This window comes from Mycteria americana, chromosome 3, assembly GCF_035582795.1.
Source record: "Mycteria americana isolate JAX WOST 10 ecotype Jacksonville Zoo and Gardens chromosome 3, USCA_MyAme_1.0, whole genome shotgun sequence".
NCBI lineage: Eukaryota > Metazoa > Chordata > Aves > Ciconiiformes > Ciconiidae > Mycteria > Mycteria americana.
In genome coordinates this window covers 72,144,854-72,157,736 of record NC_134367.1, presented here as the reverse complement: position 1 = coordinate 72,157,736, position 12,883 = coordinate 72,144,854, and the positions used below count along the sequence as shown (strand labels likewise).

The following is a 12,883-nucleotide window of genomic DNA, read 5'->3' as shown; positions in this document are numbered from 1 at the left end:
ACAGAAATTCTCACCTCTAGAATGTATTCCAGCTCCACACCTCGTTTATGAGCCAGCTTTAATACAGCTGAAGCTTGTGTCATTAGCTCTGAATGTGACCGAGATTCCTTCAAGAGGGCAAAGCTACTCATCTTTCTAAAGAGCGTTTCCGTCAGGATCATGTGAGACTCCAACCCCTGAAAATATTCCTGACAAATTTGGGTGTGAGGGAGAGAGTAAAGAGAGAATAGAAAAGAGAAAGTGCAATTGTTACTCAATTCATTACCACTAAAACATCATTTTAAGACAATAGCAGTACAATCAAATAGCTGTAGACATAGAATTAGGTAACCTTTTCACTCCACCAACATTTCACAAAATCCAACACAATACAAAAAGGACAATGGCCTTTTTAAAGAAAGTAAGAGATCATCCTTTCCATGCAAATTCTATCCCAACTCTCATTCCATAAACAAAAATAGCTTAAGTCAGATATACACCACCAAAAAATTCTGCCTAATAAAAAAACATGGAAAAGTCTTGTTATATTTTGTGGGTGCTATTAGCAAATGTAAATTTCCATTGCAAAAATAATGCAGCGGTGAATAAAATTGCTATGTAGCATGAGAGGACAAGAATAGGAACTTGTTATTAGAATGAGGAAGAAAATGTGATCTACCTGGGTTCACCTTCAACAGAGCATTTGAAAGTTATTCAGTCAGAACAGTTCATTGATTCCAATTTAAAATACAGTAAGTTTTAATATATCTTGATTTAATACTGGCCCACCATTCTGAAAAGCTCCTGAACCTTTAGGAACAGAAGGTTAGCAATTTGCTGTGTACAAGCTTACAGTCATTAGTCCTGAAATACGTCCCAGTTTCTTACCTTATGTTTGTTAAGTAGCACTCGAACCTCATCCTTAGAAGCAACAATCATTTTCTGGTCACCAGCCATCTTTTCTTGGCCTGTTTCTAACAGGTCAGCCAGGTCCTGCAAAGCCCGTTCATACTGCCTCTTAAGAGCCAGATTCTGATTCAGGTCACTCCGTCTGGATCCAATGATCATCATTAGCTCATCATACATATCCTTGGGGGCAAAGAGTAGCAATGGTGATTCTTATTTCACACCTTACACACATCTTCCTATAAGCAACCTTACTGTCCCTGTATTTCTCTGTGAATACTACCAGAATAACATCTATTCCCAGCTCAGAAAGACTGTGCAGATATACTGACTTAATTGATAAATTAACAACTCACCATTTAAAGAGAGAAAAAATAAACAAGACTTGCAACTCTTTCAAGTGCATGCATTCGAGAACAAAGTTAGCAGAATCCCAAAGGCTTGCTTTAAGTAGCAAAGGAGTAGGGTGATTGGGCTTAAGTCGCCAAAATCCAGACTCCCGTGTGGCTACTGCACACTGCAGATGCTGTTTACATATTGCTTCTTACAATGCAGGGGGTTGGATGGACTCCATCATGGCTACAGACTATAGGCATCTCAAAGCCAGATTTGTCTCCCTCTCCTGCCCCGGCAGCTTACTGGTAGCAAGACACATACAACCCATAGTAAAAACCAAACCAGGCCCAAAATAGCAATATACTCCATATAGAACAGTAAAGTGTACAAAAAGTGCAGTGTGTATTTCACAGTGTGCCCATACTGCGAAATTACAAAATGAGCCAAAAGGAAGAATCTCATTAGTTCCCGTGTGCTATTACTCACCTTGTATACCTCAACCATAAAAGTAAGAACAACTTACAGATGCTTTTCTTCACTTGAACAGGATTACTTTCTTGTTTTGGTTTTGAGAACTGTATCCTCAGAACATACATCTGACTGTGAGGGTAAGCCCGTACTTTTGATCAAGACAAGACATCCAGAAACTAATAAACCAAAATATCTTTACGACCATCCAGTGCTACAGCAAAGTACCCACTCTCAGACTGCAGCTGGCTCTCTTAGGTTTAAAGAGACAATTGTGAGAAGCACAACTGTCAAAAAAGCAAAGGGAAGGCTTTTCTAAAAACTGAAATCAAGAGGAGGGGGATATCTACGCGTAATCTGACAGCAAAAAAAAGCAGGAGGCTCTAAGACCAAAAGGATAAAGAACTGGGCAAAAGACACATTTGCACAAACTCTTTGTCATGAATTTTTAACTGAGATCACTGTTTTGTTGGCTTAATAAGTTTATGGTCAAGTTTCAGCTGTTTTCTTTGCTTCTGATTTATTATTATGTCATTATAAAGAGTAAAATTCAGTCGTAAAACTTCTCCTCGATCTTTTCTTAAGCATTCCCCTGCCTCAGCACCAAACTGCTCACAAAGGAGTTTCAACAGCCTTATAAAAGTTCTGGATCAATTGCCTACATGTATCTACTTCAGAGAGCCTTGAGATAAGAGTCCTACTACTTAGGTATGTTCAAAACCAAGTCTAACTGAAAGTATGCAGGAACATGAGAGGTGTTCTAGTAAAAGCAGAACATTTCCAGTTTCAGATCATACTTAGCTATCTATCCCCCTTCACCTCCCTCTTTTTTTTTTTTTTAATGATAGATGTGAGAGAGAACTAAGCCCCAGATCATGAGACACCAGTGAGAACAGGGCTCAACCTTCAGCAGACATTTATGTTTACATGCTTAACTTTATCTATTTGAACAGAGACTCAACAAGGGCTGAAACAAAACATGTTTTTGTGTGGTTTTATGATTAATACTACTAATAATAGAGATGTTAGAAAATCTGAAAATTCAAAAGTAGAAAAACTATGTGAATCAGGGAGAAAATAACCTTTTATACACACTGAAATGCTTTTAAATATGCTTTCCTAAACTGCCTTATGAGCAATAAAAAGGAGCATACTAATACCTTTGACATCACCAGACAGGTCTAGGATGGAACTTAAGAACCATACCTGGATCTTAGACAGCTCTTGCACAGAAGGTTGGTCAATTTGTAGCTTGTCTACACGCTTCTTTAATTCATTGATTCCAGTATCTAGTTCCTTCAAACCTTCTTCTGCCTGCAGTATGACCTGTATTTGAAAATGACATAATTTAGTTTGAAGGATTAATAACAGTACTGTAGGTGCCATATGGTAATATTATTTTCTGTTTTCTCCCTGAAGTATTAATCAGTCCTTCAGTATGCTGAAATTTTAAAGGATACTATAAAGAAAAAGTATTAATTCAAAGTTGGGAGAGCACAGCTTGTTTCTTAAAGTTAAATACAATATGGCATTCTTATTTTTTAATAACTGTTTTAGTATCATACACTATTTTATACAAAACCGTGCTGTGAAGTTCCATGCTTTTAATTATATGGTACAGGCACAAAAGGACTAATAGTTGTTCTAACACCTTCTTTTAAAGCATTCTTTTTATTAACACTCATTCCTGTCACACCTGAGCACCAAGCAAACAACCATCACAGCAGAAGACATGCATGATAGCAAAGAGCTGTGCACAGCTCCCTTACAGGACTAGGATAGGGCCAAAACTACTCTCAAGGAAAAGGACTTGTACATCCCCTTTTGTACTTGGAAAATGACAACTGAAAGCACGCAGTTTGGTATTTGCAAGTGTATGCAGGTGATAATTTGACTTTTTTCAATGGAAGCTACAAGAAACAAGGTCTTTCAACCTAGGACTCTCTGCTGAATTAATGCATGCAAGCTATAACAAAGATAAAAGCGCAAGGTAGACTCCTGTAGTTAAAGTCCTTTGTTAAGGCCCTTTCTTGGAAACTGCATATCCAAATGCTTAAACTATATATGTGAGTAGAACTCCTGACTCCTAGTAATGCAAATATGCAAATTACAGTCACTAAACTTATACTTCATGCAGCTAAGTTACCTGGCTGATTAAGGGCCTTATTTCTACTTTCCCAGTCACGTCTTGAATGAACAGCAAGGCTTTTAATTTGAATGTTTTATAAGCCAAGGTAGATGTTCAGAAAAAAATCAATTCAGTTGTTTTTTTTACCATGTTGTTTTCCTATTTGGTAGTTAAATTAATCATATAGGAGCTAAATTTTTACCAATCTTTCACATCATGGAAGATAGGAAAGAAAGACACAGAGACACAGATCTCTTACTTATACATGAATTAAAATTCCTTTAAAATCTGATTATCAGATACATAAAGGCCAGTATTTCTGTTTAGCTGAAGGATAAGTCTCCCTCTCAGTCACCTGCTGGAACCAGACAACAGCAGATCTTGGGTAATAAGAAACATCTGTAGAAAGTAGCCCTTAATATACTTCATTCACTTTTCTTGTTGGCAAAACAGAAACAAGGAAACAGGATGTATTTTGTCGTATTATTAATTAATTATTCATCAGGCAATTCCTGATAAAGAAAAATCAATTATTGCCTTAAATTAAAATGAATAACAGTCAAGATATTACTATAAACCAGTGCAGAAGAAAATGCCTTTGTTTTGTAATAAAGTGTAATAGACAAACAATTTAGCCCAACTTGAGACTTTTTTTGGTTCGTTGAAGTTTTCTTTCTTTCAAATAGTGCCCAGTGAGTGCATTACTAGGTCACCTGGGGAGATAAGAAATACACTTTGTGTTCGGGTTTTTTTTAATTTATAAACACGTGTAGTACACTCTTGGAAGTACTCATTTTCACATACTTTATGTGAACACATACATTCTCCCATAAAAAGCAACTGTTCTCTAGAATCCAGTTATACCTTGAATAGAAACTTTATCTCTTCCCTCCCCCCTGCCCAAGTAATAGACGTTTGGTAATACCTGCATTTGTTCTGTTTCTGGTCTCTCAACTGCCTCTGCTAGTTTCTGTAGGACTAAATATTTGTTATCAGCCACAGATGTAAACAGGAGCTTCAGATCATTCTACAGGAGACAACAACAACAACAAATTATAGCCTATCACAGCACAAACCAACAGAAAAATATTTTATGTTCAAAAAAGTTTAAAGCATTGAAATGTTACAATGTCAGCACTAAGGCATAAAAGCTATTCAATAGTGAAAGCACCATAATTATCCAATGCAAAATATGCAACATTGCTGAAAATCCATAACTGGATATATATGAGCAAAGAGCTAAATCAAATCCTATTCAAAACATAACCTGTGAACACAATTCTGCTTTTGCCTTCCAATAGATAATTATTTAGCAAGGGTCGGTTAGCTTCATTTAACAAAAATACATTATTCTTGTGTAGTTTATTCAATCACATATGCTTGTAAACAAACTAGGTTTTACTTTTTAAGACAAGCTTTTTTCATTACAAACTTATATAACAAATATATAAGCAAATATAACAAAAAAGTAAACAAGGCTTCAACACATTACAGGGCTAACTACACATTACAACTTTTAGAGTACCTTATAAGACTAGACACATACATACTACTTAAAAAATTGATTGTAGCTTGGCAAAATTGTTTTCTCATGCATCCATCCCACAAAACTTCTAATATTGGTAAAATAGAAAATAATCAGCACATTTCTCTAAGAGTTTTAGCATTATATAGGAGTGTGTTTGATTTTTTTTTTTGCATGCAGTAATTCTTTTAAATGTTAAATATCTCTGGTATAACAATAAGGCACAGGATTCTAATCAGCTTGTCTCCTTCCTTCAGCAGAGGAAGGCCTTTTATTGAAAACTGTTGAAATTATTTTTTTTCCTATCTACTGCAGAGGAAAGGTTATGGCATCTGGAAAGAAATCCTGTAGTAACAACCTATGAAATGATGATCCTAATCTAAAGACACCAGCAATCTATTTTCCAATTTTTTTTCCTGCAGTTTATGTTTTTTTCATTAAAACTAAACCACACTGGAGGCTTTATATGACAAGAATAGGAGAGAAGGTAGAGACCAAGTAAGGCCTGAAAACATTTCTGAACTCCGTTTGAAAAGATTTCTAAAAGCGAACATTTCTCCACTTCTCTTCATTTTTTCTGCTTTGCTTAATACAGACAGCTTGAGATACAAGCTCTTATAGAATACTGGGATGGCTTAAAGGTGATCAGAAAGGTGGGACTCAGTATTATGTTTTCCATTTTATCACAGCTAATAAAAACAGAGTACTCTATCATTTATGAAATTATAGAATGTGTAGCAACTCTAAAGTTGCTTTTTCTCCTTTGAGAACAGTAGTCAACAACTTCCATTTATTGCAATGCCAGCAGGGTAAGAAAGCGTGGGACGAATGATCACTTCTACAATAATTGCATGAGTTGCAGGAGCCTTCTGGCAGAGAGTTTAAACTTTGGATCATTATTTGGGTGCCAAGTTTTGCATAGGCTAAGAAGAAGTTTGATTTTCAGTAAAAACCTGTGAAAACTTGTTAACTTGGTTTGGTACCAAAAATTCTCATTGCTTTGAGAATCACATCCTTTATATCCCCATTTGACATGTACCCCTGTTAGTTCCTTCAGATGGGCATCATACCTTGAAAGTCACTATTTGCTGGAGCCTTCCTTTCATCTGATGGCTTCTCTGGTTTACTACTGACTCCAGCAAGATCAGTCTTCTCAGGAGACAATCCAAAGTGTCTTCTATAATATCCCTATTATCACCATTCTCAGGAAATATCCGAGCAAATAAATTCTTGTTCTTATCCATTTCTTCTGTTATCTCTTTGATTTCTTTAGCAAGAGACTGATTTTGTAGAAAACAAAACAAAGTGACAATTAGACATTCTAGAAAGCAGGCAAACATATTGCCATAAGCATTGCCAATTTTGAAGTGATGCAGTGACTTTTTTTACATTGTTAATATACACACACTAGACAAAGTTATGCAGCTACAGTACTTCTGATAATAAAACCCCCCAGACTGCTCTGAGGAAAACAAGTGCTGAAACAAAATAAACCTGTCTGAATAAGGGCTTCATGAAGCAGAAATCTATATAGCTGCCGAAAAGGTCTTTTTCCCTCCCTCTCCCCTCCCTCCCTCTCCATTTCATGTTGATGAATTTGTACTGTTTCCATATCCCAGAGCATTCCTCCCTCTTTTTCACTTCATCTCAATTTCAACACTGTGGTGTTTGTTAATACTTAGCAAAGAAGGTAAACAGAAGAAAGACTCTATGTTTAATTCTCTTCTGACCAGCCAAAATTCAGGTCAGGTGCTGCTTTCTGCAACATTCTTGTATTGGGTTTGCGTGGCAAGGTTTTGGTAGTGGGGGGGCTACAGGGGTGGCTTCTGTGCGAAGCTGCCAGAAGCTTCCCCCATGTCCGACAGAGCCGATGCCAGCCGGCTCCAAGACAGACCTGCTGCTGGCCAAGGCCGAGCCCATCAGTGACGGTGGTAGTGCCTCTGGGATAACACATATAAGAAGGGGGAAAAAAAACCCTGCACAACTGCAGCCGGAGAGAGGAGTGAGAATATGTGAGAGGAACAACTCTGCAGACACCAAGGTCAGTGAAGAAGAAGGAGGGCAGGAGGTGCTCCAGGCACCAGAGCAGAGATTCCCCTGCAGCCCGTGGTGAAGACCATGGTGAGGCAGGCTGTCCCCCTGCAGCCCATGGAGGAGGTGAATGGTGGAGCAGATATCCACTGCAGCCCATGGAGGAGGTGAACGGTGGAGCAGATATACACTGCAGCCCATGGAGGACCCCACACCAGAGCAGGTGGATGCTCAAAGGAGGCTGTGACCCTGTGGGAAGCCTGTGCTGGAGCAGGCTCCTGGCAGGACCCTGTGGACCCGTGAAGAGAGGAGCCCACACTGGAGCAGGTTTGCTGGCAGGACTTGTGACCCCACGGGGGACCCACACTGGAGCAGTCCATTCCTGAAGGTCCACACCCCATGGAAAGGATCCACGCGGGAGCAGTTCATGAAGAACTGCAGCCCATGGGACAGACTCACATTGGAGAAGTTTGTGGAGGACTTTCTCCCATGGGAGGGACCCCACGCTGGAGCAGGGGAAGAGTATGAGGAGTCCTCCCCTGAGGAGGAAGGAGCAGCAGAGACAACGTGCGATGAACTGACCGCAACCCCCATTCCCTGTCCCCTTGTGCTGCTGGGAGGGAGGAGGTAGAGAAAATGGGGAGTGAAGTTGAGCCCAGGACGAAGGGAGGGGTGGGGGAAGGTGTTTTAAGATTTGGTTTCTATTTCTCATTATCCTACTCTGATTTTGATTGGTAATAAATTAAACTAATTTCCCCAAGTCAAGTCTGTTTTGCCCGTGACAGTAATTGGTGAGTGATCTCTCCCTGCCCTTATCTCAACCCATGAGCCTTTTGTTGTATTTTCTCTCCCCTGCCCAGCTGAGGAGGGGAGTGATGGAGCGGCTTTGGTGGGCACCTGGTGTCCAGCCAGGGTCAACCCACCACAGTTCTCTACACAGTGAATAAATTTACTTCTAAACAGTAACAGAATACTGCAATTACATAGAGATTATGACAGCGATATGCCACTTATCTAGGATTCTAATATTTTCTTTCTAAACACTACATAAAATGCACCCTTATTGGCAATTTAAAGCAAGTCCTATTCATGGATTCCTTACCTCTTGCTTGCAGAGGTATGTTTCTGTTTCCTCCTCTGGCAACAGAGCTGTAGCAACAAAGACCTGTTCTTCCACACCATCTAGCCACAAAGAGGTGGCTGTTACACCATCATACAGCTTCTGTTCAAGGTGCAGGCTCTCCTCCACCTGTCCAGCCTGGGCAAAAGGAACCAGAGAAGTTGAGAGCAGAAGTAGAAGATACTCTTTCTAACATCTAATATTTGGGAAAGGGCTGGATTTCCAGGTGGGAGCTAGAGGAGTTTTCATTGTAAATGTGGCTCTGCTAGAAGATAGATGTAAAGACAATTAAAATGTTACCTCAGATGACACATCTTCAAAGGCCTGATTCAATTCAACCAATACTGGTGACACTGAGGATTTATCCTCATCCTGTCCTTCCTCCTTATACAAAGGCATTCCAGATAGCAGTCTGTTTGGTCTGCTATAAAGCTGCTGAGATAGAATTACTAATTAGAGTGCTTCTACCACACATATAGGGCACAAAATTCAGCTATACAGATTCTACTGCTGACTGAGGATATCACCAAACAATGCTCGTGGCCCTCCCACAACTGTATCTTGAACAAAAGATTGCTCAACAGGAAGTTCACTAGAAGTGCAGAATAAATACTTGTGGCCAGAAGTAGCAATGACTTGTTTTTACCAAAAAAATAATTAATTACTGTGAAATGAATACAAGATATTTAGAACTCTGGAAGCTGATTTTAATGTAGTATTACATAAAGAATAGTGGGCCTGGGTCTATTAAAAATAAAATGGAGGATGTAAGTTAATATAGATCTTGGACTGTTCCCAATTTAGTTGATCAATCCCTGCTTCTTTCAGTAAAAATTCTGTGGCTGAAATCACTTGCTGCTTTGTCACATACTCACTAAGACCAAGAATTGAATGTAACTAATAAATTCAAACTGAAAATACCAGTTTTTCCTCTAAGTTGTTGCCAGAGTACTGGTCAATTTCAGAGGGACAATTTGTTACAGAATTATCCTAGGTTAGATAAGTAGATCAAAATTTTTTCTGAGCCCTCTCTTCTTTTCTAGTTTATTCACCTGAACGGTAGTGCAATTCAAATAACTTTGAACAAGATCAGCGCTAGTGCCAATATTTAATAGTTTTCAAAGATGTCACAAAAATAAGTTGTTCCATATTCTTTGCATTAACTACATCACCTTAATGCATCTGCTATGCACATACTGTACCTCATGTTGTGACAACTGCTTTCATAGAGAAAATGCAAAGAGTAATTAAAAATAGCTACCAGCTGTTCTTGTTCCAAAGCTTTCTGGAGCAGTCTCTGCTTGGTATTGAATTCCTGGTTCAGGCTTTCCCATTTCATCTTCATCTGTTCTTCAGATGATGGCTTCTCACCTTCCAAGCCTAATTCCTCAGAGAGTGTATCAGGCTTCTCACTGAATGGCAAGATGCATAAAGGTTTAACAAATACAAAAGTTATAACAGCATAAGGTGTTTATTTCCTCTTTCAATGAGGAAATTCTACATTTAAATTGCTACTTTTTAAAGCTTTTACTTGGTTTTTTTTGTTTTTTTTTTTGTTTTTTTTTTTTTTCAGATAGTAAGACAAAGGCTGGTTTGTAACTGCAAGAAGTTCTTGACTGATGGGATAAAATGCACTTTCTAATAAACTGTTTAGACTTGCAAGTACCCATACTAAGCAAGAACCTGCAAAACAGACTGAATATATACTACATTGAAATGTAACCTTTAAACAAGCTTTACTTCAAAGCATGAGATTAAAAAAAAAAATAAAAATTATCTGACTCCTTCCTCGCCTCCCCTCTCAAGATGTCAGACATACCCTGATACTTTAATGCAGGACAAGCATATGAGTTTAGCTTTGGTAAACAGTGAATGAAGTTCAGCATTTTCTGTTTGATTTTTTGGTTTGTTTCTGTAGTATAACATGTTGAGACAGAAGGAAGCCTCAAAAAGAAGGAGATAAGTTAAGTACTTTCTGGCATTATAATAAAAAACCACATTGAATTAACACAAGTGCTGAGGAAAACTTCCTGAGTACAGCTTACATTCCCTATGCATAAGTCTTGGTTCTGCTGCCGCATGAACTACCTTCGTGTTCTAGACTTTGGCATGCTGGAGGAGCCACAAAGGTGCTCACTAGTACTGGGATACATCGACGAAGTATTTTAACCGAAGGATTGACTGCTACTTGATTCTCAAGCTGATAATGTTCACCTTGGTTTCCTCTTCCCAAGACCTGGCCCTTCCTGCTCCCTCAAGGTCCGCATTGGCAGTAGGCAGATATTTTATTCTGCCTTTGCTAGGGCAGAAGTCTCTCCCAGCCAGAGCCAAGGCTTTAATAGACATCCACTTCCCCCAAATGGGCAAGCGTGCAAGAAAATATAGACTAGAGATGAAATTCAAAATACACAAGGCTTCAAAAAGAAAAATATTCACTAACTGCAGGAAAAATAGTTAAGCAATGAGTATTTAATCTGGGAAGATCTGGTTACAATGCTAGACTACAATGTTTTAGAGCTATGATTCACACACCAATGCTGGACCGTAAAGCTGTAGTAACTGATCCACTGCTTGTCTAATGAATCTGACTCATTTGTAACTTTAGTGTGGTGCTTGATAATAAGAATAAAAGGAATTTCTAAATGCTAAAGGTGATCTATTAACACAAAACAGCTTGTGTAACTATATTATCAGACTCCTGAATTATAAACCAGGACTCCAGTATCCTAGGTGCTGTATAAAATTGATAAAACAAAAATTAGTGGGTTATATGCAGAAGAGGGGTGTAAACATAAGGATGACAAAGCACAGAGTCATAGAAATTTACTTCGCAGAAGAACACATGAAAGCACACCTTATACAAAGGCCTTCTGGAGCACCTTGCTGTGTTAGGATTTCTTCTCCACGGCATGCTACTGACCGAAGCAAATTCTTCTGCTCTTCTAGCTCTTGTTCCAGCTCCTAGCATAGCAAGTTACAAAAACCAAAACAAACCTCAAACAGATTGGTTTTGCCTTGGAAGGATATGTCTACATTGCATAACTGTCATGCAAAGACAGCTGAGCTATTTCTGATATGGCTTGCTTGAGCACTAAAAGCAGTGCAAAATCTCCACCAAGGGACACAGAAATATTGGGTACACAAACTGGACTGTTGAACTAATTGACTAATGCAATGCAGTTTCTGGAACCTAACCTAGTGAGGATGTCCGCGTATCATACAACACAATATACCTTGTAATGTGTGTATCTTTGCTTCTATAAAGACAATGTTGATTACTATTTTGAACAAATACCGTCATCTCATGACAGTAACTTTAAGGGTTGATACAATTTAATTTTACTAATGGACTATGGAAGTATGGAGTGATTAAATGAGTTGACTGTGGTCACCCAGGAAGTCTACTCTGCCTGTCTGTTACAGATATAAAATAGTGAGCTCAGATGCATCATTACAAGAGCACTGACTAAGAAACAGTGTAAAAATGAAGATTTCAGTGGAAATATTAACAAGAATGGCTCAGCTACAGTGTTATGCACAATCTAAAGATGGGAGTAAAATAAATGCAAAACACCAACCTTCTGTTGCTGCAGGGTGCTCTGCTGCTGCTGCGAGCGAGTGGTTCTTGCTTGTGCCAGCCATTCTTGGACACTGGGGCTTTGTGAGGAAACAAAGTCCTGATCACTCTCCTCCTTTTCTTGTAATGAGCCCTGCTTTAAGAGGAAGAAATAAAGTTTTTACAAACTCTTATATTGCTAGAGAGCTGGCAGGTTCAGCTCATCAACTCAAAACCACCTTCCACCTCTCAAGCTGCTGGCTCACATAAATTCTGAAGTGAGCAATGATTTTAGATTTCTGACTTCCACTGGTCATTGGTTACCAAGAAAGCACCTGTAAAAATGTAAAATAAACATGTACCATTGCACTTAGCAGAATCAGACACTAGAGATCAGAGACCATGGACTGATACGTTCTGAAGACTGTTCTGCTTCTCCTAAAAAGCAGCATTGGTCTGTAATGGAGGGTGCAGCTCTAACTGGCAATGCGGGAAATCAATGGATTGTTTCTGCCAGGTTTTTAGTCTAATTAAAGCCAAATTTTGGTCTAACTAAAACAAAAGAGAATATGCTAGTTGTCATTCTGGTCAAAATTAATTTATCAATAAGTACATAACTCTATCCGTGGTTGGCAGAAACACAGTCAATTAAAAGCAGATTATATGATATGAACAGTAAAGAGAGTAAGAGAGACCAAACCACAGAATGTTATAATAGAACAGCAAAAGCAACAGTCCCTTCACTTTATAATTCTATCAGCATGCTTTTCCAACATGACTGATTAAACAGGCCTTCTGTGTAAGCACAGCAAAAAAGAGCAAATGCCTTAATAG

At 38.7% G+C, this 12,883-nt stretch overlaps 1 protein-coding gene across 1 annotated transcript in view; it reads right to left on the bottom strand.

Moving 5' to 3' along the window:
- The window catches only part of SYNE1 (spectrin repeat containing nuclear envelope protein 1), a 269,690-nt gene that overhangs the window by 75,070 nt on the left and 181,737 nt on the right, over nt 1–12,883 (bottom strand). The window contains exons 97-106 of the mRNA XM_075498968.1: nt 12,072–12,206; nt 11,348–11,454; nt 9,755–9,905; nt 8,794–8,928; nt 8,476–8,631; nt 6,413–6,622; nt 4,743–4,844; nt 2,896–3,015; nt 868–1,068; nt 15–188 (exon numbers count right to left, since the gene is read on the bottom strand). Coding sequence (XP_075355083.1) covers nt 15–188; nt 868–1,068; nt 2,896–3,015; nt 4,743–4,844; nt 6,413–6,622; nt 8,476–8,631; nt 8,794–8,928; nt 9,755–9,905; nt 11,348–11,454; nt 12,072–12,206 — 1,491 coding nt within the window. The remainder of the gene's footprint in view (nt 1–14; nt 189–867; nt 1,069–2,895; nt 3,016–4,742; nt 4,845–6,412; nt 6,623–8,475; nt 8,632–8,793; nt 8,929–9,754; nt 9,906–11,347; nt 11,455–12,071; nt 12,207–12,883) is intronic.